At 47.4% G+C, this 26,399-nt stretch overlaps 1 protein-coding gene across 1 annotated transcript in view; it reads right to left on the bottom strand.

Annotated features, from left to right (window-relative positions):
• ADCY1 (adenylate cyclase 1) overlaps positions 1-26,399 on the bottom strand; it is a 103,957-nt gene that overhangs the window by 8,932 nt on the left and 68,626 nt on the right. The window contains exons 12-18 of the mRNA XM_070369411.1: positions 24,087-24,176; positions 23,347-23,603; positions 22,941-23,067; positions 8,155-8,271; positions 7,195-7,341; positions 6,479-6,577; positions 153-267 (exon numbers count right to left, since the gene is read on the bottom strand). Of these exons, the coding sequence (XP_070225512.1) occupies positions 153-267; positions 6,479-6,577; positions 7,195-7,341; positions 8,155-8,271; positions 22,941-23,067; positions 23,347-23,603; positions 24,087-24,176 (952 nt within the window). The remainder of the gene's footprint in view (positions 1-152; positions 268-6,478; positions 6,578-7,194; positions 7,342-8,154; positions 8,272-22,940; positions 23,068-23,346; positions 23,604-24,086; positions 24,177-26,399) is intronic.

Genomic DNA, 26,399 nt, shown 5'->3' with positions numbered 1-26,399 from the left:
CTCCTCTGGGTGGCGCCATCCTCCTTCCTGTGAGATAAGGGAGTCTGGACCAGTGACCCCTGCTCGTGAGGAAAGGCCCAAGCCACAGGCTCCCAGGGCAGTAGAGAAAGGGTGAGCTGGCCCAAGTAATGGGATAGCTTGCCGCCACATACCAACACGGAGCACAAAGTCGTTATAAGACTGGTAGTTGATCTCATCCAGGACATCAAACATCTCGATGGCAAAATCTGCCAACGTGCTGAGGTGGGAGGAGATGCACTTCTTAGCCTGGACGTGAGCACACACAGGTTATTGCATTTGAGGGGTGTAAGGGCAAAGAGGACAGGGACACTCAGCCAGTGACCTGCAGAGGTGAGGGGACTACCCTGTACCCCCTCATGGGATGAGGGACTTGATCCCCATGTCAATAGCTGGCTGGGGCTGGAGGCTGGCTGGGTGGTTCTCATCAGGGATTGAGTGGCACCCTACAGCTGCCCTAGTGTGTATTTATCATCCCATTCTACAGGTAGGAGACTGAAACAGAGGTAGAATAGTATTGCTCAAGGCTTACAGCTCCTGAGAGCAGAGGCTGATGCCACTGGAACCTAAGCAGAGCCCTTCTGCAGGAATGGGCTGGTGGGATGGGAGAGGACCCTGTTGTGGGAAACCAAGTGTCCCACTGCTCAGACAATGCTGCCACTGGCCCACTGTAAACAAACAAAGCAAGGTGAGCACAGTGGATGGTCAGCATTCACACAGCAGAGAGCAAATCCAACCCTCCTTCCTCACACTGAGACTCTCTTTCATTGTGTTGTATCTCCTTGGATACAAATCAGGTGGTTTGCAAAGATTTTCTCCAAGTCTATGGATTGTCTTTTCATTATAGTATTTTCCACAAGTTGAATTTTAAAATTTTAATCAAGTCCAACCTAACAGTGTTTTCTTTCACAGATCATGCTTTTTGTACCGCATCTAAAAACTCATCGCCAAACCCAAGGTTACCTAGGTTTTCTCCCATGTTATCTTCTAGATGTCTTATAGTGTTGCATTTTACATACAGGCCTATGATACATTTTGAGTTAGTTTTTGTGAAGAATATAAGGTCTGTGCCTGGATTCATTTTACAAATATAGATAGCCAGATATCCAATTTTTTATAGCACCATTTGTTGAAGACTATCTTTGATCCATTTGTCAAAGATCAGTTGATTATATTTATGCGGATCTATTCCTGGGCTCTCTATTCTGTTCCACTGGTTTATTTCACTACTCTTTTGCCAAAACCATACTGTATTGATTACTGCAGCTCTATAGAAATTTTTTAATATTACTTCTTTATCTGGCTGTGCTGACTCTTAGTTGCAGGATGCGAAATCTTTGATCTTTGTTGAATCATGCAGGATCTTTATTTTAGTTGGAGTATGTGAAATCTTAGTTGCAGCATGTGAGATGTAGTTCCCTGATCAGGGATCAAACCTGGGTCCCCTGCATTGGGACCCAGGAGTGTTAGCCACTGGGCCACCAGGGAAATTCCATAAATCTTGGCGTCTGACAGTGTCAGTCCTCTAATTTCGTCCTGCTTCTGCTATGCTGTGTTGACTACCCTCAGTCTTTTGTCTTTCCATGCAAACTTAGGATCAGTTGGTCAATATCACAAAATAACCTGCTATACTTTTGATCAGGATTGCATTGTCTACAGATCAAGTGAGAATAACTGACATCTTAATGATATTGAGTCTTTCTATGCAGAAACACTGAGTAGTTTTTGACTGATTTAGATCTTCAATCTCTTTAATCAGACTTTTATACTTTTCCTCCTAGAGATATTATATATATATATTTAATTTCTACCTAATATTTAATTTTGGGGTGCTCATGTAAATGGCATTGTATTTGTTATTTTAAATTCCCCTTGTTCATTGTTGGTATACAAGAAAGCAACTGACTTTTATACCCTCTTCCAACAACACAAGAGAAGACTCTACATATGGACATCACCAGATGGCCAACACCAAAATCAGGATGATTATATTCTTTGCAGCCAAAAATGGAGAAGTTCTATACAGTGAGCAAAAACAAGACCAGGAGCTGACTGTGGCTCAGATCATGAACTCCTTATTGCCAAATTCAGACTTAAATTGAAGAAAGTGGGGAAAACCACTAGATCATTCAGGTATGACCTAAATCAAATACCTTATGTTTATACAGCAGAAGTGACAAGTAGATTTAAGGGACTAGATCTGACAGACAGAGTCCCTGATGAACTATGGACAGAGGTTCATGACACTGTACAGGGGACAGGGATCAAGACCATCCCCAGGAAAAAGGAATGCAAAAAAGCAAAATGGCTGTCTAAGGAGGCTTTACAAATAGCTGTGAAAAGAAGAGAAGCCAAAAGCAAAGGAGAAAAGGAAAGATATACCCATTTGAATGCAGAGTTCCAAAGAATAGCAAGGAGAGATAACAAAGCCTTCCTCAGTGATCAGTGCAAAGAAATAGTGGAAAATAATAGATTGGGGAAGACTAGAATCTCTTCAAAAAAAATTAGAGATACCAAGGGAACATTTCATGCAAAGATGGGCTCAATAAAGGATAGAAATGGTATGGATCTAACAGAAGCAGAAGATATTAAGAAGAGGTGGCAAGAATACAAAGAAGAACTGTACAAAAAAAGATCTTCAAGATCCAAATAATCACGATGGTGTGATCACTCACCTAGAGCAAGACATCCTGGAATGTGAAGTCAAGTGGGCCTTAGGAAGCATCACTACGAACAAAGCTAGTGGAGGTGATGGAATTCCTGCTGAGCTATTTCAATCCTAACAGACAATGCTGTGAAAGTGCTGCACTCAACATGCCAGCAAATTTGGAAAATTCAGCAGTGGCCACAGGACTGGAAAAGGTCAGTTTTCATTCCAATCCCAAAGAAAGGCAATGCCAAAGAGTGCTCAAACTACCGCACAATTGCACTCATCTCACACGCTAGAGTAAAGTAATGCTCAGAATTCTCCAAGCCAGGCTTCAGCAATACATGAACCGTGAACTTCCAGATGTTCAAGCTGGTTTTAGAAAAGCAGAGGAACCAGAGATCAAATTGCCAACATCAACTAGACCATTGAAAAAGCAAGAGAGTTCCAGAAAAACATCTATTTCTGCTGTATGGAGTATGCCAAAGCCTTTGACTGTGTGGATCACAATAAACTGTGGAAAATTCTGATAGAGATGGGAATATCAGACCACCTGACCTGCCTCTTGAGAAATGTGTATGCAGGTCAGGAAGTAACAGTTAGAACGGGACATGGAAGAACAGACTGATTCCAAATAGGATAAGGATTACGTCAAGGCTGTATACTGTCACCCTGCTTATTTAACTTATATGCAGAGTTCAGTTCAGTTCAGTTCAGTCACTCAGTCATGTCCGACTCTTTGCGACCCCATGAATCGCAGCATGCCAGGCCTCCCTGTCCATCACCAACTCCTGGAGTTCACTCAGACTCACGTCCATCGAGTCAGTGATGCCATCCAGCCATCTCATCCTTGTCGTCCCCTTCTCATCATGCCCCCAATCCCTCCCAGCATCAGAGTCTTTTCCAATGAGTCAACTCTTCGCATGAGGTGGCCAAAGTACTGGAGTTTCAGCTTTAGCATCATTCCTTCCAAAGAAATCCCAGGGCTGATCTCCTTCAGAATGGACTGGTTGGATCTCCTTGCAGTCCAAGGGACTCTCAAGAGTCTTCTCCAACACCACAGTTTAAAAGCATCAATTCTTCAGCACTCAGGCTTCTTCACAGTCCAACTCTCACATCCATACATGACCACAGGAAAAACCATAGCCTTGACTAGACAGACCCTTTGTTGGCAAAGTAATGTCTCTGCTTTTGAATATGCTATCTAGGTTGGTCATAACTTTCCTTCCAAGGAGTAAGCATCTTTTAATTTCATGGCTGCAGTCACCATCTGCAGTGATTTTGGAGCCCCCCCAAAAAAAGTCTGACACTGTTTCCACTGTTTCCCCATCTATTTCCCATGAAGTGATGGGACTGGATGCCATGATCTTCGTTTTCTGAATGTTGAGCTTTAAGCCAACTTTTTCACTCTCCTCTTTCACTTTCATCAAGAGGCTTTTTAGTTCCTCTTCACTCTCTGCCATAAGGGTGGTGTTATCTGCATATCTGAGGTTATTGATATTTCTGCCGGCAATCTTGATTCCAGCTTGTGCAGAGTACATCATGAGAAATGCTGGGCTGGAAGAAGAAGCTGGAATCAAGATTGCCGGGAGAAATATCAATAACCTCTGATATGCAGATGACACCACCCTTATGGAAGAGAGTGAAGATAAACTAAAGAGCCTCTTGATGAAAGTGAAAGAGGAGAGTGAAAAAGTTGGCTTAAAGCTCAACATTCAGAAAACGAAGATCATGGCATCCAGTCCCATCACTTCATGGGAAATAGATGGGGAAACAGTGGAAACAGTGGCTGACTTTATTTTGGGGGGCTCCAAAGTCACTGCTGATGGTTACTGCAGCCATGAAATTAAGAGACGCTTACTCCTTGGAAGGAAAGTTATGACCAACCTAGACAGCATATTAAAAAGCAGAGACATTACTTTGTCAACAAAGGTCCATCTAGTCAAGGCTATGGTTTTTTCAGTAGTCATGTATGGATGTGAGCATTGGACTATAAGAAAGCTGAGCACCAAAGAATTGATGCTTTTGAACTGTGGTGTTGGAGAAGACTCTTGAGAGTCCCTTGGACTGCAAGGAGATCCAACCAGTCCATCCTAAAGGAGATCAGTCTGAGTGTTCATTGGAAGGACTGATATTGAAGCTGAAACTCCAATACTTTGGCCACCTCATGCAAAGAGCTGACTCATTTGAAAAGACCCTGATGCTGGGAAAGATTGAGGGCAGGAGGAGATGGGGACAACAGGATGAGACGGTTGGATGGCATCACCGACTCAATGGACATGGGTTTGTGTAAACCCCGGGAGTTTGTGATGGACAGGGAGGCCTGGCGTGCTGCGGTCTATGGGGTCATAAAGAGTAGGACACGACTGAGCAACTGAACTGAACTGATTTTCATTTTTATTTAGTTCGAAATATTTTCAGCTTCTCTTGAGATTTCTCATGTGTCCTTTGTATCATTTACAAGTGTATTGTTTCATCTCCAAATATTTTGTAATGTTCCAATTATTTCCTGGTAATTGATTCTCCTAGCAAAGGTTTCCTTGGTAGCCCAGTGGTAAATAATCTGCCTGCCAATGCAGGAGACACAAGGGATGTGGGTTCAACATATGGGTTGGGAAGATCCCCTGAAGAAGGAAATGTCAACCCACCCTAGTATTGTTGCCTGGGAAATCCCATGGAGAAACGATCCTGGTAGGCTACAGTCCATGGGGTCACAAAAGAGTTGGGCAAGACTTAGCAACTAAACAACAACAGTAGATTTCTACTTTAATCACATTCTAGTCTGAGAATATAGTGTACATTATTTCAATTCTTTAAAAATTTTTAAGCTTGTTTAATGGCCTAGAATGTGATCTATCTTGGTAAATGTCCCATGTGAGCTTTAAAATAAGTATATTCTGCTGTTTTTCAATAAAGTAGTCTATAGATAGCAATTACATCCAGGTGACTGATGATGTTGTTCAGTTCAGTTCTCTTTACAGATTTCCAGCCAACTGGATCTACCAATTAGCAACAGCATGGGACTGAAGTCTCCAACTATAATAATGAGTTCATCTACTTCTCCTTGCAGTTCTATCAGTTTTTGCCTCCTGTTGTTAAGTACATAAATATCAAAGATTTCTATGTATGCTTGGAGAATTAACTTCTTTATCATTCTGTAATGTACCCCTTCATCCTTGATAGTTTTCCTTGATCTGAAATTTGCTTTGTCTAAAATTAAGATAGTTACTTGAAATTTTAACAGGGCTAGCATGGTATCTCTTTCTACATCCTTTTATTTTCAATGTATCTGTGGCTTTATATTTAAAGTGTACTTCTTGCAGAAAACCTAGTTGGGTCTGAATTTTAGCAACTCTGTCAGTTTCTGCTTTTTAATTGATGTATTTAGACCTCTCACATTAAAGGTGACTGCTGATTCAGTTAGCATCTACCATATGTATAACTGCTTTCTATTCATGGATTTTTCTTTTTTTTACATCTTCCTCTCTTTTTCCTGTCTTTTTATAGGGTCAGTCTGGGGAGATGAACACTCAGTAGTGCCATTTGCCAGGATAGCAGTGGGGGGATGGTGGGGGGTGAGGAGGCAGGGCCGGAGGAAGTTTCTTTGTTCAGCCTTCTGCACTGATTTTTCACAGAAGGCTGTGACTACAGAGAACTGGCCACTGACAAGACAGCCTTCAGGCTGCTCCCTAATCCAATGCAGAGGAAAAACTGAGGCCCACAGCAGGGAGCCTGCCCATGGAAACCTGGGCAGCTGGGGACAGAGCCAGGACCCAGTCCCTGAACAGGGCACACCTCTCAGTCCACACTCACCTTGGTCCCAGCAGTGGGCGCCAGCCCCACAGCAGCCATGTACGTGCTCCCAATGGTCTTGATCTTCTCTAGGTCCTTGTAAAAGTCTTTGTCCATGAGCTTTGTTTGAAACACAAAACTGTTAAATGTTACATAACATTTTAGACAAGTCACAGCAGTGTACAGCCGCCGGAAGCAAGCACAGAGCAGATAGGTGCATTCTGGAAAGCAATGTGTCTTCTTCATACAGGCACAAGACAAGTTCTGGGATTGAACTGAGAAATGCAGGCCTCAGGGCCTCTAACAAAGGCATTTAAAAGAGGCACCAAGGAAGAACCATGCAGAACACACCCCCATCCTCCAGCAGCTGACCTCACGATCACCCAGGAGGAGGACAGGCCCCAGGGAGGGAAGCAGGCACAGACTGGAGGCCTGCTGTGGACAGTGCAGAGATACCTGCCCGCCCATCCTGCAGGTGAGGCTGCCCACCTGAGCTTGGCATTCACAAGGAAGAGCACAGGTACCACCACTCACCCTCCCCATCTTAAGGCAAAGTTTCTTCCTCAAATGTCACGATCAGCTGGCATTCCCAAGGAGACAAAATACATGTCTCCCCCTGGTCCCATGCCATCCGCAGAGCACATACTACATCAGTGGACACAATTCAGGACTCTGTTGGAGGGGGCACCCCAGGACACCCAGGCCCCAGGGTGTCAGGACTGCAGGGCAGCCCTTACCTCATCAAAGTCAGCGATGATCTCATTCAGAAGGCGTAGACATTCCACCCCCATGTTGTTGCCATCCAGCTCGATGTAGAAGTCATTGAAGTTGGGGATGGATGCAAACATGACCCCCACCTGCGAGTATGACTGGTAATACAGGTCCTGGGGGGTGGGGTGGTCAAAGGTTGGGTCAGGCAATGAATGGGCAGCCAGAGCAGCATTCAGGGCTGGTACTGGGGGCAGGCCCTGGAGACCAGGTCCTGAGATGTGGCTGCCAGGATGTGCTGGGACTCCCAAGCCACACCAGGAGGGGGCTCAGAGGATCTAGGATGATGGGTGGTCATTCAGCTCACAGATGGGTGCAGAGCCCCCTCAAGGAGAGGCGGATGCACCAAGGAAGGACACACTGTTTGGGGAAACAATTGGCCCTGGATGCCCCAAGTCCCAGCAAGACAAAAAGATGAGCCCCAGATCTATTTTAGGTCAAAGCTGGTCAAGCTGAGCCTGGGGGCTTGTGCCTTTAGGGCCTAAAAACCTAGCCTGAGCCTCTTTATTCTTGAGTCCGCTTTTGTAAGCCCCACTCTGTGCTGTCCAGGTGGTTTCAGAGTTTTACTGCAGCAGGTTGTGGCCATTAGGATGTTCAGACCAACCCAGACAGCACTGAGCACAGAGCAGGGAGTGAATAGCCAGGCAGGCGGGGTGTGGTTTTGAAGGCACCTGCTGCCCAAATTCAGCCAAGAGGGGGCCACCCAGGCCTTGAGGCAGCGTTCTGCAACCTCATGTGTGACTTACTGCAGCATCCTGCCTTCCTTGTGGGGACAGTGGATGCTATGCTCTCTCCCAGGATCAAAGGGGAGGACATGCTAATTCTGAGCACCTGTCAACCCCACGTCCCAGGAGTCTTGGATCTGGCCCTGCCCTGGAGGGTGGGCAGAGGGGCCACTGCACCTCAGGGCATGCAGGCCCTAGGCTCACCATGTTGCGAGGGTTGGACATTAGGAAGTGCTGGGCAACGTGGGCTGGCAGGAGGTTGAAGAGAATCCTCTTGTTGTCCAGCTTCACTTTCTCCATGTCATCCCGCTCCTCCTCTGCCTGGGAAGGGGGTCCTCCATTAAGTCACCCAGCCACCCATTCATGCCTCCTTCCCTCACTTGACAGCTCGCCATATGACACTCCCTTACTTGACACCCCACCATGTGACAAGTTCTCACCTGGATCAGACTCTGAACCCTCTTCCAACAGGGTCTTGACTTTGGGGTGTTCATGTGTCTAGTTTTAGCAAGAACCCTGCTACGTCAGTTTAACCAGAGACCCCATCCTTGACATCTGATCACCCCAGATATCTGATCAGGTTCCTCATCTCCAACCCTCCCCAGGTGATGTTAGATCACCTTGACCTACCCTCAGCATGAATCCTGTTAGGTCAGTTCGGCCAGAACACACCTCACCCCAGATGTCTCCTCTTAATAATTTTCCATCCACCATCCGCCACCCTGCTCCCTGACTATAAACCCCCACTTGCCCATGCTATATTTAAGGTGAAGCTTCATCTCTCTCCCCCACTGCAGTGTTCCTACACCTAACACAATGCTCCTGAATAATGTCTGCCCTACCATCTTTAACAAGAGTTCTGAATCTACACCTTTAACACATTCTTCTCTGTAATCATCCAAACTAAACACCAAGTGCACCGATGGTCTATACCAGGTTCATCTCCATGGTCCCACCAAGAAGAGGAACTAAATCAACATTAGGGGCCCCGAGGATCCATGAAATTCTGGACCAGTCATCACCCAGATAAGCTGGAACTTTCAAAGGCCAGTGAGGGGCTCAGCCCCCATTTCCAGGCTGAGAAGCCCCACCATCTGCCACCCGCAAACTGGAGGCCCAGGAGATCTGGTGCTGTAACTCCTGGAGGTCTGAGACCTAGGAGGGCTGAGGGTGGAGATGTCCCAGATGGTGCAGTCAGGAAAGAGGGGCCCCATTTCTCTCTTCCTCCACCTTTCTGTTCTATTCAGGCCTCCTTCAATGGATGGATGAAGCTCACCCACATTAGGAAGGAGAATCTGTTCTACTGAGCCCAGATTCAAATGCTAATCTTTTCTAGAAATACCCTCCCAGACCAACCCAGAATAATATATGGGCAAATAACTGGACACCTCATGATCCAGCCAAGCTGACACATAAATTAACCATCATGATGTCCTCTTCCAAAACCCTCCTGTGCTGTCTCACTCGCCTTCTGGGGTGTACAGGCCCCTCTTTGGGGCACCAAGGCTCTGAGAACCACCTTCTCCTGGAGAAGCACAGAGAGGGAAAGGACCTTTCCAAAGCACACAAAGTGAGAAGAACTTAATCTCTAACTCCGGGGCAGTCTCACTTGAGGAAAAGGCCCTTTGTGAGACGTCTGCACGGACAATCATCAGCTAGGCAGGGGATCAGTGCTGGTGCTTGTCTCCACAGAGAGCAGGTACACTGCAGAGGGGGAGAGTGTGGAGATTCAGAGGGGACCAGGCTCGTCAGACCACATGGGGGACAGAGGAGCCCCCACCCCACTGTCAAGAGGGTGAAACACGAGAGGAGATGGGGTCAGAGGAACATCGATAAAGATGATAGCAATATCGTAAAAAGCAATGCCAGACAAAAGACAGTGGAACTGTATCTTTAACACATGGAAAATTAAAAAAAAAATCAAAAACCCATAATCCTAAACCCAGCAAAAGTATCTTTCAATCATGAAGGCAAAATGAAGAGTTTTTCAAACATACAAAAGCTGAAAGTATTCATCACCAACAGACTTGAGAGAACCATATGCCCTTGAGGCAGAAGGAAGATAACACCGGACAGAAACCTGGAAGTCCACAAAGAATGAAAAGTACCAGAAATTATAACTAAGTGGGTAAACAAAAAATATTCTTTTTCATTATAATCTATCTTTAAACTGGACTTTAATGTTTATGATGGAAATAATATATTTGGGGAGTTATAATATATGTACAAATAAAGTCTATGATGATGTCAATGCAAAATCCCTAGGATGGAAAAAATTGAGGTATATATTGTTATTAATATTAAGGTTCTTATATGTAAGGTAGTATAACACCACTTGAAGACAGAAAATGCTAAGTATCTATTAAAATAACACAACAAACAGTTGGAGCTAATAAAAATACAGATCAAGTAGAATAATAAAAATATTTAATTAACCCAAATGGGTAGAAAAAGAGGAAAAAGAAAACAAATAGATGGGCAGGTGGGACAAATAGGAAACAGCAACATGGAAGATTAAAATACAATTGCATCAATAATCACACTAATTGTAAATTATCTGAAGACCTCAATTAAAAGGCAGAGATTTAGGAATTAGATTAAAAGGCAAGATCCAATTGTATGTTGCTTACAAGAAATCCACTTTAAATAAAAAGATACAATAAGGGGGCACTCTCCGTCCCCCTTCTGATGTCTATGTCAGAAGCTTTCTCTTCTCACTTTAATAAAATTCTGCTATACAAAAGTTCTTGAGTGATCAAGCCTGGTCCCTGGTCCCGAAGCTAAATCTTCTTATTCGGAGATCACAAATCTGACATCATTCACCATAAGCTATCTCGGGGGCTTGTCTGGGATCTTTAGGACAAAGTAAAAACACTCAGAGCTCTAGCCTCTCTGCTTTCTCAGTATGCACGTTTTCTGTTTTACTTTACTAAATCTATGGTGTGTTTGTGTGAATGAATGACACGCCCTGCACGAAGCAAGTCATGAGCCCTCCTCTGCAGTTTCCTGGTGCCTCATAATGACTAAAGGCAGCCCCAAAAAGGGGAGCCTTGTCCAGAATTTATACCAACCTGCCAATGCCAAGAGTCACCCAAGGTCCCTGCTAGGGGAGAGGCCAGAGATGGGCAAAGCATGTGGACCGAACTTTCCTTTCTCAGTCACCTTTTCCTGGTCTCTTTGACCATTTCATAATTTCGTGGGGAATCAGAACTACTAACATAATCTGTCAGATCATAGATTATGTGGACTTGTGATTCATGCCGTTACTATGTACTTTTACTCAGACCCCAAACTTGGTAGTCACGGAAGCGCCTAGCCTTGCTAGGAGCCAAAAGTTACAAGAGCATGTTTGGGAGCGAAGCGGAGCTCTAGCTCCAGCAATGTCTCTCAGGCTAGAGGTCACTCTCTTCGCTGCCTGCCTCAGGGGCAAGCGATCTGACGAAGAGTCGTTGTCATGACTGTGTCTCCTATCTATGTGGATAGAAGCACTGCTGGTCACCACGAGGTTTGAGGACACAGATCAGGAGTTGCAGGATCTGGTCAAATTGGAAGTGCAATGGGCTTCTTCCTTTGGTAGCACTAGCTCTTAGTGGGCCAGAGGAGGCTTCCTGGTGGCTTTTGTCTCAACTCCTTAGATATTCCTTTTGTGGAATCTGTGGAAATGAACTGGAAGGATTGGCCCTAATAGCTCAGGAACAAAAATCACTTTTTCCTTGCTAGCCAATCCTCCACCACCTCTTTTGCTATCATATATACTGGCATGGTGACACTCAGAAAGGACATCGTGGTTGCTGTTCATCCCTTTATGACTCACCGCTTCTACTTCGGTCAGGACTGTATTCAGGAATGTGCATAGGCACATCCTTCCCCTAGGAGTCCTAGCTTGGGAAACATTCTGGGAAAACTACTCTGCTCCACCTCAGGTGGCATCAGAGAAAAGGGCAAATCAAACAAAGGTCTTGGTGGTATGAAACTAAATCAGCTTGGGATGCTATCTGGAATGCACCCCTGGTGCATCTCCACCCGGCCTCGGTGGTAGAACCAGGAGGAACAAGTAAAATGCCTGCGTTGGTAAGGGACAGACTAAGTCCGACCAGGGAAGAAAAGCTTTGGTGGAGAGTCTGTCTACACCCCCATCTAGAGAAGGGAAGGACACTTCCAGTTGAAAAAAGCCACAGCTGTGGATGCTGCTTTTTTCTCTCTTACAGATGGGAGCAAGCAGTTCCAGAACCACTCCTTTAAAATGTATTTTTTAAAAGCTGGGACAAGTTTGATCTCCAGAGTTTAAAAAGACTTGCCTGTTCTTCTGTGATATTGAATGGCCACAGTATCCTTTAGAAGACAGGGAATGCTGGCCTGTTGAAAGGTCTCTTAATTATGATACTATTTTATAACTAGACCAGTTCCGTAGAAAACAAGAGAAATGGGTAGAAATGCCATAGTGTTGCTCTTTATCTCTGCAAGACATGCCAGACCTATGTCCTAAGGGTGCAGATTTGGGTGTGAAACCTTCAGCTCCCTCCTGTCCTCTTACTTTGCCCCTGTATCTGGGGCTCCCAACTGAACAGGCTGAGCATCAAAGGCTCCCTTTCAGGAGGGGTTTCCTCAGTCTCAACAGAAATTCAAACCATACCAATTGTGGCCCAGACTTTCTAGAGGATCCAGAAAAGTTCACAGAAGCCTTTATAGGGCTAACTTTGTGACCTTACTTGGAGAGATATAATGTATGTCTTGGGACAGACAGGCTAACTCCTGACTCGAGAACTCGAGTTTTGGGGGAAGCTACTACTTTTGGAGATGAATGGCTTGAACGTAAGACAAGGGAAAATAAGGATCATGAAATAGCCCTCCTTCCTACTGGGAGCCAAGCAGTTCCCATAACAGAGCTGCTTTGCTGGATGTATTCTTGAAGGACTCAAGCGAGCACAAGCTAAGACTTTAGACTATGCTAAGTTGACTGACAGAACAGGGAGAGAAGGAAACTCCTGATAAACTCCTACTAAATTCCTAGACAGACCACGGGAGGCTCTCCGCAAGTTTACTGACGTTGATCCTAAAAGCACAGAGGGAGAAATGGTCTTAGAAGATAAATTTCTCTCTCACTAAGCTCCAGACATCTACTGTAAGTTACAAAAACAGGCGTTCGAACCAAATCAGTCTTTAGGAAAGCTGTTGTAGCTGGCTCAGGCAGTATATTATGGTAGAGAATATGAGGAGGAAAATAGCAGGCAAAAAAGAACCAGGCAATAGACTGAAGCCCCAACGGTGGCAGTTAGACCTGCTCTGAAACAGGCTGAGGAAAAATTCCCAGAGGGACCCAGGTGAAAAGGGAGGGGTATCTCAAGTGGGATTGCCATCAGGCATCTAAGCCACCCCCAGCTCCACGTCCTATCTGCAAAGGACCATACTAGAGAAGAGACTGCCCTCCGAGGTGTAGGCCCCAGAGGTTAGGCTCTCAGGACAATCAGGACCAAAGGTGCCCAGGGGTCCCCACACAAGCTCCCATCCTAATGATACCTGAGGAACCCCGGGTTTTAACAATTGTGGAGGGTCAATCAGTCAATTTTCTTTTGGACACTGGGGCAACTTTCTTTGTGCTCACTGAAGCCCCTGGCCCACTTTCCTCCTGACCCACTACCATAATGGGACTGTCTGGACGAGTCAAATGTTATTATTTCAGTCATCCTTTAAGCTGCAGCTTGGACTCTGTACTATTTTCTCGAGTTTCTGATCATGCCAGAATCTCCCTCACTCCTTCTGGTGAGGGATATATTGAACAAGGTCCAAGCCTCCGTTTTCATAAATATGAAGCCTGCTTTCTCTCCCATTAATTGAACAAAATGCAAATCCTAGAGTGTGGGCTGATGGAAAAACTATGGGTTGAGCACAAAATGCTGTTCCTATCACTGTCAAGCTCAATGACCCTCACCTACTTTCACATCAAAAGCAGTATTCACTAAAGCCCAAGGTTAATGAATGGGCAAAATCTTACTGTACTGACTTCTCATGATGTAAGTGGGATCTTAAACTCTAAAGTTCAGAGTGACAATGGCTCTGTCTTTAAAGCTGCTGTAACTCAATTGGTGTCAAATGTTCTAGGAATAGAATATCACTTACACTGTTTCTGGAGACCCCCATCTTCAGAAAAAGTTGAAAAGGCTAATGACATTATTAAAAGACACCCATGTAAGCTAACTCAAGAAACACAAGACAGTTGGCTTAAAGTCCTACCTGTAGCTTTAATGAGGGCTCAAACTGCCCCTAAGAAGAAGGGACTGTCTCTATGACAGACTGTTTTTGCACACCGATATTGTCATAGATCCTAAAGCCTTAGATTTGACTCAGCTTTCAGCTTTTCAACCTCATCATCAATTGAAGGCTTCCCATGGTGAGTTACTCCACTTCAAAGAAAGGAGTTTCTTCAAGTCTGCGAATACCTTCACCACCAACAACCATATGTGATGCCTCTTCTTGATCTGATGACATCTAACAATCCTAATCATGAGAAACGCTGGGCTGGAAGAAGCACAAGCTGGAATCAAGATTGCCGGGAGAAATATCAAGAACCTCAGATATGCAAATGACACCACCCTTATGGCAGAAAGTGAAGAGGAACTAAAAAGCCTCTTAATGAAAGTGAAAATGGAGAGTGAAAAAGTTGGCTTAAAGCTCAACATTCAGAGAACGAAGATCATGACATCTGGTCCCATCACTTCATGGGAAATAGATGGGGAAACAGTGGAAATAGTGTCAGACTTTATTTTTTAGGCCTCCAAAATCAATGCAGATGGTGACTGCAGCCATGAAATTAAAGGACGCTTACTCCTTTGAAGAAAAGTTATGTCCAACCTAGATAGCATATTGAAAAGCAGAGACATTGTTTTGCCAACGAAGGTCCGTCTAGTCAAGGCTATGGTTTTTCCAGTGGTCATGTATGGATGTGAGAGTTGGACTGTGAAGAAGGCTGAGCGCCGAAGAATTGATGCTTTTGAACTGTGGTGTTGGAGAAGACTCTTGAGAGTCCCTTGGACTGCAAGGAGATCCAACCAGTCCATTCTGAAGGAGATCAGTCCTGGGTGCTCTTTGGAAGGAATGATGCTAAAGCTGAAACTCCAGTACTTTGGCCACCTCATGTGAAGAGTTGACTCATTGGAAAAGACCCTGATGCCGGGAGGGATTGGGGGCAGGAGGAGAAGGGGATAACAGAGGATGAGATGGCTGGATGGCATCACTGAGTCGATGGACATGAGTCTAAGTGAACTCCGGGAGTTGGTGATGGACAGGGAGGCTTGGCATGCTGCGATTCATGGGGTCGCAAAAAGTTGGACACAACTGAGCGACTGAACTGAACTGGACAATCCTAAGATGGACTGGTATAACATATTGTACCTTAAATATAGACACAATGTGACTTTTAATTTTGACTCGGTTTTAACTTGGTTTAATGACTATTTTGCCTTACATCTCTAAGTGTAAAATGGGGTTTCTTCCTAACCATCTAAAAGATTTTAAGTTATAATAAGTTGTCCAGGCTCCTATGAGTGCCACAGCTTCCTCCAACTATTATTTGGGGCCCCTGGATGAGAGACTACATATGAGGGTTAGGAGAATATGTTGCCTCAACAATTTAGGGACCATGCCCTTCAATAGCAGGAAGTAGTTATGAAATGAACACGATGCCCCTTTCCCTAGGCAACACAATTGTCCTAAAAGAAAAGGGGGGAATGAGAGGGTAACAGGCAGAAAAGCTAGGGGTCTCCAAACGGAGGAAATAGGCTGCAAGTGTTAGACATTTTTTATCTCTCCCTTAAGCAGCAGGAGGAAAAAAAACTTCAAGTGTCAGACTTTTTTCTATTAAAATTCTGTGTTGCCATGATGACACCTGGTTCCACCTGAACTTACCTTTTCTTGAACCTTGGGCTAATCAATGCATTTTTCTTACGGAAATGTTTTTCTTAATCTACATTAATAGATTTGTGTATTTGCTTTGTATTTGCAAAATCTATGTATTTGCTTTGGAATTTGCCTTTCTTCAAAATGATTCCACCTAAGACTAATTTTTGGCTCAACAAACAAGTATTCATATCAATTGTTTTATGGCTGGGGGATGATACACCTCATGCCATCCTATCTCAAAAATGCATATTGTGGGAGAGGGGACTGGTAAAACTCTGTCAGCCTTGAGGTGTCTCTCTTATCTGATTAATAGCTTCTAACAGACATAAAACATCTGGCTAAAGACTAGCAGGAGGGTACTCTCTGACCCTCTTCTGATGTCTATGTCAGAAGCTTTCTCTGTCCCTTTTTACACTTTAATAAAACTCTGCTATACCAAAAAAAAAAAAAAAACAATAAGGTTACAAGTAAAATGAGGAGAAAGACTTAACAAGAGAGCTGGATTACCTATATTAATATCAGACAAAACAGACTGCTGAGTGAAGCGCATTACTTAGGAAAAGGTCTCTTTTTTTTAAGGTTCAGTATTTATTTAGAGTTTTTGTTTTAGCCTGAAAATATGTTGAACTGTAGTGTTGGAGAAGACTCCTGAGAGTCCCTTGGACTGCAAGGAGATCAAACCAGTCAATCCTAAAGGAAATCAGACATGAATATTCATTGGAAGAACTGATGCTGAAGCTGAAGCACCAATACTTTGGCCACCTGATGCAAAGCACTGACTCTTTATAAAGAAAAGACCCTGAAGCTGGGAAAGATTGAAGGCAGGAGAAGGGGACAACAGAGGATGAGATGGTTGGATGGCATCACCAACTCAATGGACATGAATTTGAGCAAGCTCCAGGAGCCAGTGATGGACAGGGAAGACTGGTGTGCTGCAGTCCATGAGGTCACAAAGAGTCGGACAAGACTGAGTGACTGAACTGAACTGAAGATATATGAAAGGGTCTTTTTTGATAAGAGGGACAAAGGTTTCAATTTATCAAGAGGACATAATCCTAAACATTTATGCATGTAATAACAGGTCATCAAACTACATAAGACAAAAACTGATAGAACTTTAAGAAGTTAGAGAGAGTGCTGTTGGAATCTCTGTCTATAGGTATAGCTGGATATTCCCAACACCACTGTCTCTAAACTTGACAGAATGACTAGAGAGAAAATCAGTAAGGGTACAGAAGACCTGAAGGACGCTGTCAGCAACCTGATTTAACTGACATTTATAAAACACCATCCAACAGCCATAGAACCTCTCCCTGGCTAATTCCTCCAAAATCTCTAGGTATTCTCTCTAGAGGCTGATGTCACTGACTTGAGGGCTGGGTGAGGCTATGGGCTGTTTTATCAATACAATGGCACTTCTATCACTGTTCTGGAATCATCTATGACTGACACATTTATTCCTTTATCAGCCTCTGGGCATTCAGAGCAGGGTTATGAATGCTCACACTCATGTAGTGTCCCCATACAAGGAGGCCTGGTATAGACCAGGCGCTCAATAAGCAGCTACTGGATGGAGCCAGGCAGGACACCAGGTGCAGAGAGAGGGCCACCCCAGGCTGTCTGTGCACTTCCCAACATGGTGACAGGTCTGATTTCCCTTGAGTGGGGGACATTCCTGGACTCAGAGCCCAAGGTTCAGCACCAGTGTTTGATTCTGCGGGCATTTCCTTGGCACTGTGTTTCAGAACACAGCCATGATACACCCAGAAGCACTGTCCTCAGTGAGGGATGTTCTCAACCCAAGTCCCAGTGGTGACACCAGGGGCCAAGAACAGAGAACAGAATGAACAACACACATGGCATTTCAGATGTGAAATAAGGGTCATGAACCAGGTAGCATGAACTTCCTATAATCCCAAGGACCAGGTTACTGTCCCACCTGTGGAGAAAGGAGGCCTGGGAAGGGAAGTGACTGAAGGAGGAGGTGCAGCTGGCCTCAGCTCAGCCCAACAACCAAAAGCTCCATGTCTGAGCCAGCCCCTGCTCTGAGTGCTGAGAACAGCAGCTGCACAAATGGAAATTACCCTCAGAATAGGTATTCATTGTAGATAAATTGTTTTATTATAATTGCCATCATGATTACCCACTGAGTTCAAAGAAAAAAAATCACTGGAGCAAAAGCATTCTGATAGTTACAGATTAAGAGTTTGAGAAGTCATCAGGAAGGAAAAGCCCATCTGTTTGTTTAGGTTTATAGAACCAATTGGGTCTCAATAAATAATTAACCAATGAGTCTTTGGTCTGGCAGTTTTGCAAGAGTTTGAGGCGCTCTGATACGTGCATGACAGACTTAAATATCCACAGGGCAAACGGGCAAAGTCTAGAAATGGTTTTGTTTTGTTGTTTACAGGGAAGTGGGGCGTTTCACGTTACACATTCTTAGAAAAATATGTCAGTGTGTTCCATACAGGCAAGCCTTCCCTCCATGACACAAAGGTTCTCTCTTGCACGGTGGGTCTGGGTGTACAAGGGGTATTGCTGAAGGAGAATCTCAGGACAGGGTCAACCACTGGACTTAATAACATTTAAAGGGACACCAGAGATTTCCTTGGAGGTTCAGTGGTAGACCTCCCCTTCTAACACAGGGGGTGCACGTTCAATCCGTGGTCCAGGAACTAAGATCCCACATGCTATGCAGTCAAAATACTAAAACATAAAACAGAAACAATACTGTAACAAATTCTGTAAAGACTTTAAAAATGGTCCACATCAAAAAAAAAAAAAAAAATCTTAAAAAATAAAGGGACACCAATGCCTAGAATGGCCCTTGCTAACCCATTTGAGAGAAACTGCTTGCCCTAGGTGAGGGAGTCCCCAGTTGGGAGAGCCAACAGCAAGGGCCTCAATCCCACTGAGAGTGAGATCCAGAGCAAGCATCTAGTCAGTGAGTGGGAACCATCTCACACACCCCCAGGCTGATCCAGCGCTTCCCGGCTCATCCTAAGTCCGTTCTTCTCTAGCTCCGAGTGTCTATTCCTAACTGAAAGACCTTAAACCAGAGGGGCCAGCTGATGGCGGGGAAGACACATCTCAGAGACCAGCCAGTCTGGTCAGCCTGGACAGCCAGCCAGAGCCAGACAAGACCAAGTTCAGCAGCGCAGTCTACTACAGAGAGGCTGTCCTCCATTACCTGGCAAGGTTTTGGCAAGCTGCAGTGGCCTGATGGCCTTTCCAGGAATGGTGTGCACTGCTCTCTTCCCCTGACATCTGCGCTGACCCAGGGCCAGCCCAGAGGACTCTACCTACCGGTCCCCTCACAGTTTCTGGTTGGACTCTGCCGCTGGAAGCACAGGCAGGAGCTGGGAGGGAGGGAGCAGACTGTGATGAGGTCCCTCCCAGCACGGTCACTGCAGGTTGGCCATGTCCCTTGGACGAAGGTGGTGAGTCCTGTCTGGTGGCCCGCCTTGTCCTGGCTCTGGGGACCACTCCTTCGCCCCCGAGGTCTGGGATGGGGACACTCTACTGTGCGGCCCTGGCCACTGTACCAGTCTAGGGTTGCCCTACCCTGACCCACCTTTCAGATAGTCCAGTGCCATCAGCTCTCTTGACATTGTCAGTCAGAAATGTGCCCTCTGCCCTCTGCCCAGACTGAGTGATATGTGCCTGAGACCACACCCACCTCCATCTTAGCCCCTTTTCCAATGGTCAACCCTGTCCAGGCTCCACCCAACCACTTCAGAAGTGCCCTTCTGGTGGCCCCTGTGATGGTGGAGTCTCCCCCAGGGTGCCTCTCCAGGCCCCCTGCTCCATCGCACTCCACCACCAGGCCACCTTCCAGAGTCAGGGATGGGACCCTGCCACCCTGGCTGCCCACAGAGAAGGTGGAGTTCTGGATGGCCTCCCCACCACCCCGCCCCCATGAGGTCTCTATGAAGGTCCCCCTCCTGTCACACGCCTTGTCTCCTTTCCTCCACACCAGCCCCTCCCACCCTCCCACGACCAACTCTCAAGCATCCAAGAGGCCCAGAGAAGCCCAGGCACTTCCGGAAGCCTGGCTGGGTATCACATGGACATGCCTGGGAGTGGCGGCCTGGCTTTGGCACTTGTGAAGGCAGTAGCCGGAGCCCCTCGAGGAGGAGTGCAAGCCAGAATCGGGTGCACCACTTGCATGCCCTCACCACCACCACCCCTGCCACGCTGCCTAAGAACTGGGGCCAACTCTGTACAGACAGCCCATGTGGGAATTTCTGCCCATGGAGAGGGAATGCAGGGTTCAGATCTCAGCAGCTCCCTGCCCACCTGGAATTCAGAAGCCAGGTATGGAGTGAAGACAGGGCTGGGCCACAGCCCCTTAGAATCAGAGAATTAGGGGGTCTCTCCCTCCAAGGCCTGGTTCAGGGCTCCCACTGGCCACACACAGGGAGTTAGTCTGCCCAGAACAGGCGCTGACTTACAAGTACACACAGGCTGAAGAGTGGAAGAAGCAGGCTAACCCACGGAGGCAGAGAGCAGGCGGTGGCTCAGGGCTGGGGTGGTCAGAAACGGGGAGTGGCTGCTGGTGGTTACAGGAGTCCCCTGGGGGCGCAAAACTGCACTAAAATTGACTGTGGTGACGGCTGCACAACTGTGTGAGTATATTGAAAACTACTGAATTGTATACTTTGTATAGTGAGTGAATCTTGTGGGAAGTGAATTACAACTCAGTAAAGCTGCTACATAAAAAGGAATAAATAACCAAGTTTTTCACCTAGTATATCTATGTGTGCACAGATATACATACATACAGAATACACGTGCACACACACACATTTTCTTTCGTTTGCCCCGAGTAATGGAGTAATTCCTCATGATCTTGAAGATATAACCTGGCCTGATGTGCAGACAGAAACCTGCTTAACTCGCATCTTATCTTTTCCAGGTTAACTAAAGGGTAGACAATAGTTTCATCAGAGTGGTCACTACCTTCTGCCCCCATCACAGGCAGCCTACCCCTCCGTCCACCACCCCTCCTTCCCATAGTGAGAACACTCCGCAGCGGCTGTCCTGAGGGAGTCCACGGAAACTTACGGCCTGTCAGATGCTGGGAGCAGGGTGTCTGCACCCACTATGTGCCAGGGCCCCAGCCAAGCCCATTGGGAAGGAAACTGTAATTATCCCTCAGTGCAATGGCTAATTGTATGTGTCAACTTGATGGGCCACAGAGCACCCAGATGGCTGGTGAGCATCATTTCTGGTGTGTCTGTGTAAGGACACATAAGAGAGATTAGCTCTGAGAGGCTGGACCATGGGAAGATGCTCTCTACTCCAGCCAAGGGGGTGGGCATCACCCAGTCCTTCTGAATAGAAGGAAAAGGCAGAGAAGGGGCAACTCCACTCTTGGCCTGAGCTGGGCGTCTGTCTTCACTACCCTCAAACACCAGTGCTCCTATTCTCTCACAGCAAGTGCTGATGGACAGAGAGGCCTGGCGTGCTGCGGTTCATGGGGTCGCAAAGAGTCGGACATGACTGAGCGACTGAACTGAACTGAACTGAACTGAAGTGGCACTTGGTTCTAGGACTTCTCAGCCTCCGTAACTCGCAGGCCAGTCCCTGGAATAAACCTCCTCTCTGTAGAACCCAACCAACACACTTCCACATAGGATTTGAATCATCACCCCATCGGACTGAGGACCAGGGAAGAGAGTCACAAAGACCCCAGGGGGAGTTGTCGGGGTTGGGATGAAGACCACCTAACTCCAGGCCCACCCGACACAGCTGACCAGGGCCTCAGTCACTGACCACCCACCTCCTGCCTATTCTACCACAGGATGTGGACAGGAGTCATACATCTTCCTGAAGAAAGGATGTGGGCAGGCAGCACAGGAGGAGCCTGGGCCCCCAGTAGGCATGTCTGAGCCTGTCCCTCTGCACAGAACATGGGGCGACAGCAGGGTGCACCCAGCCACCTGTGCACCCACAGCCACCACCTTCTCTCTGTGGCCCTCTGGGCCGCACCTGTTTGGGGTCCAGTGATGGATGCCCCTGTGCTGCAGCTCTGGGCTGGACCCCTGGCTACACTCTGGTTCCTGGTATGCAGACGCTCCCACCCACCTCAGACCTGCCGGGACCCCTGGACATTCCAGTTCTAGCCCTGGGCATGTTAATCTATATCTGATCCCCATCTGTGATCCCACCTCCCAGGCAGGGCTGCTGTAGGGATTGAACAGAGTGAATTCCCTCTGACAGAAAAGGGCTGCTTCTTCATGTGTCAAAATGACAAGACCCGCCTGCAGCCTCGGTTCTACTGCACACCTGCCTCCCCACTTTCAGTCAAGGAAACAAGGGGAGGCAATCTGTTCAGAGCCAAGAAGTGAGCAAGTTGCATCAATGGGGTCTGAACTCTGGACTAGAAAGAAGGCCTCAGTTCCCAGGGCCAGGGACGCAGAGCAGGTGACAAAGAGTGGGTGTAGAGGAGCAAGTGACAAGGACGCATGGAGAGGGTGACAGGGACACAGAGTGGGCAAGGAGGGGGACGCAGAGACACACCACACCACATGTGACCTGGGCTGAGCTGAGCCCCTATGCACTGGCTCCGGGCAGGCGAGCAGGGTGAACTCTGGGGGTCACCACCTGTCACCGGCCTCAGGGCCTAGGCCAAACCCCAGGTCTGCCATTCCTCCATCTCCCCCAGGCCTCTAGTGTCAGAATTCCCCCATGTGCACTGTAAAAACATGGGTTCCTGGCCCCCAGAGCAGACCTACTCAATCTGGAATAGGCCATGTGAGATGAGACAACCTCAGGAGTTTCCCAGGACCCTGATGAGACCCGCGGTCATGTCTAGCCTACTGAGGCTGAATTCCTCTGCCAGAACGCCTGTGGGGACAGGAAGCTCATGGCCAGCAAAACAGCCAACCTCTGACCATCAGACAGGGTTCATTAGACTGTCCCCCTCCTGCCTTCCTGCCATCTTGCTCCTTGGCCCCACCACAGCCTCCTCCACCCAACAGTGATGCCCACATGGCCACTGGCATCCAGCCAGGAGCCCCCACCTGAAACTCCTCCCAAGGGATCCCCTGATCACCACCCCCCACAGGAAGCAGAGGGTCTCCTCTTGCCTGGGCCGCCCAGAGGTAGTCCAGCCGCAGCTTGACATCCACCTGCCGGGCGTGCAGGGCCAGCGTGCACGAGAACAGCAGGATGGCCACGATCGGCTCGAAGCTGCGCCCTGAGATGGCACCGGCCCTGGGGGAAGAGAAGGAAGGAAGCCAATCTCAGTGCCAAGAACATGAGGCCTATCCCCAGGGGGCTCTCAGATGCGACACCCCCAGGGGTGCCCAGGAATGACCCAGGCTGAGAGCCTCGTCCACAGAGAAACCCAGGAACTCACTAGTGTACGGGCCCAGGTGAAGACAGGGAGCAACCCCAGCTCAACGAGTTTCTAGTCAGCAGACTGGAACACAGGGCCCCAGGCAGACGCTGGCAACGCCTGGCCAGCGGCTCTGGCGGGAGCAGCGTACCTACCCCATGGCCTTCGTGTACCCGCTGAGCTCCAGGACGAGGATGTAGGAGGTGGTGAGCACGGCGAGCAGGATCATTTTTGGCAAGGAGGAGACCCGCAGGAATATGGCCAGCGGGAGGGTGCCCACGAGGCCGCACAGCAGGGCGTGGGGCGCAGACTCGCAGGGCGGGACAGGCAGCACTGGGTCCCGGCCCCCAGAAGACAGGACCACCAGGGACCCGTTGGGACTGGAGCTCCAGGACCAAGGCAGGCAGCCCACCTGGAGGAGGATGGAGGGACCAGGAGCGTGGGAGGGACCCCACTCAGGACACAGGGCGCACCCTCCTCCTAGCCCGCTATGGCCTCCGGCTCCAACCCACTCCCCTGGTGCCAACAGCCCAGTTTCGGACACTCCTGCCTGCTCATGGCCCTTCTGGGCTCCTCACTACTAGAGGGAGAGCCCCAGGATCTGGGCCAGGGGGACACAAGGCCCCTACCATCCTCCCAAACCACTCAACTCCGTTCTGTTCCTCCCCATACCACCTCCTCCTGTTTCTCTGCCTCAGCTTCGTCCTCTGCACACAATGAAAGGCAGAGGCCCCAGTTACCAGGAGGACGTCACATTTCCTCCACTGGGAGATGTTGCCTTTCCCCCGCTTCCTTGGGCACCCCAGGATGATCTCTGACCCCTCTTGTTTCACAGGACCTCCAGGGTGGTCCCTGCAGGGGAGCCCCCATCCCTGCACCCAGCAGAGATGCTCACCACACAGCCTTGGGCCACAGAGTAGATTAAGACCACGATGAAGATGCACAAGACGGTGCGGATCTGGATGGTCAGGCACCCTGGAAAACACTGAACGACAAAATGCTACTTTAAAACCTGCTTCTTATCGCAAAGCCAATCATGTCCACAGTAAATTAATCATGATACACAACATCCGCACCATCTGTATGTGGCTAGATTCTCACCCACTATTCATCCTCCACACACATTTCTTGGCTGTTTTCATATAATTCATCTCCCAGGTGAAAACGCTGCCCAAACTAAACAATGAAAACTGACATCCTTAAATTTAAAAGGGCCACACCACCCACCACTCTATGACACTGATTGGCACTGAAATTCATCAAAGAGATTAAGCTGACATTTTCATAATGTTGCATCCCTCTATCTCAGAACTGGTAAAGACTTAATGTTGCATCCCTCTATCTCAGAACTGGTAAAGACTTCCCATTTATTTGTGGCTTCCTTTATAGACTTTAACTTTTATCATTTTCTTCACACAGGCTTTGTATAATTTTTGTCCAGTTATTATGTTTTAAGTCTATTTAAACATTGTGCAATATTCAACAAATGATTTCATGGACAGAAGTTCTTTTTAGACTCACACTTCTTTTTTTTAATTTTATTTTATTTAACTTTATAATATTGTATTGGTTTTGCCATATATCAAAATGAATCTGCCACAGGTATACATGTGTTCCCCATCCTGAACCCTCCTCCCTCCTCCCTCCCCGTACCATCCCTCACACTTCTGAAATTAGAAATGAAACCAAAAATAGAGACCACAGTGACCTTACAGAAAACACTGACCCGTCAGGGAGCCTGGGGCCATCTAGAGAGTTATCCCCCTAACTCCCTGCTCTGAGGTCAGGGTCATTACCATCCCTGCCCTACAGGTGGGAAAAAACGCAGCCCAGACACCACCAGCCAACTTCACTCATCCTACAACCCAGCACAGACAGTGGGTGCTCCAGCTCACATGGCGGTGGGTATGGATCGGGGTCCCAGTTCTAGGCTCCTACAAGGTTGTATTTTCCTTGAAACACGGGTCTCCTCTGAGCTTCTCAGAAAGATGAGCTGTTCTGCAGTGGCGCCAGCCCTGCTTGTTTACTGACCTGAATCACACCCTCCCTGTCTTCTCTCCCACAGAGCCCTGGGCAAGACCACAGATGGGCAGGGGATTCAAGCCCTCAGCCCCATGAAGCACGGGCTGCACACACTTTCACTCAGCAAACCCTGAGCTGCTCCTTCTGGTCCAGTGGACTTCAGAGGCCCCCAGGGCGCCACCGGGAGTGAGGCCTGGCTCCAGTGCTGCAAAAAGCGGGACAAGAGTCTCTCGGGAGGCGAGGAGAAGAGGGCCACTGGCCAAGGCTGGGCAAGCCCTGCCCAGGGTGTGTCCCCCTCCCCCTGTGAGCACGGTGGGTGGACGTGGACACACAGCAGGACTACTGAGGCCTCTAGGCCACCCTAAGGAAGGGAAGCTTTGGGGCAGTGAGAAGACCCAGAGAAAACTGGTCTCCAGTAGCAAAAAGGAGTTACTGGATAAAACCAGCCTTGGGCCCACCCTCCCCGCCTCCCTCCCTCCCTCTGGTTTTTCCTGAATATATGGGCCAATAAATTCCTGTTATCATTTAAGGCCATTTGAGCCCCTGGATCACACAACGGTGAACAGCTGTGACTCCCAGCCTCAGGGTACTGAGACTCTTCATTCAATACTAAATGCATGATCCTACAACTGTGTTTGATTAAACACACGAGAGTTTAAATACCTCTCTAGTAATGACAATCACAGGGACCCAAGTAGAGCTTGGACTTGTTTGCTGGGAGCAACGAGAGGCGTCAGAGCACATACACACGGAATAAGGAGGGCTCTCTGTTCATCTTAAGACTAATAGCCTCCTTTTTCACAGTTAATTTGGTCAATTTATCATTTCTTTTTCATGAGCAAATATATATATATATATATATAGACACACACAAACCAATACAATTCATATATATACATATGTATATACATAGATAGATAGATACACATATAAAATATACACACAGACCTAACAACAGCATGAAAAGTAGTTTATCATGATACAGAAAAAAGGTAGCTGAACTGACATGACAATGAAAAGTTCCCCCAGAACATGATCCACAGTTAGTCCCTAGTGATGGGGGCGCCAACTGTGTGGGTGAAGGTCCCAGGTGGGCCTGGCTGCCCTCAGCCAGAAGCCCTGGCTGTCGCCACTTCTATGTCACAGTTGACTCGAGGCTTTTTTGGTGATATTTGGCTACAATGGA

The sequence above is a fragment of the Bos mutus genome, chromosome 4 (assembly GCF_027580195.1).
Source record: "Bos mutus isolate GX-2022 chromosome 4, NWIPB_WYAK_1.1, whole genome shotgun sequence".
NCBI lineage: Eukaryota > Metazoa > Chordata > Mammalia > Artiodactyla > Bovidae > Bos > Bos mutus.
The sequence above is the reverse complement of the archived record's forward strand: the minus strand, read 5'-3'. Positions and strand labels throughout refer to the sequence as shown.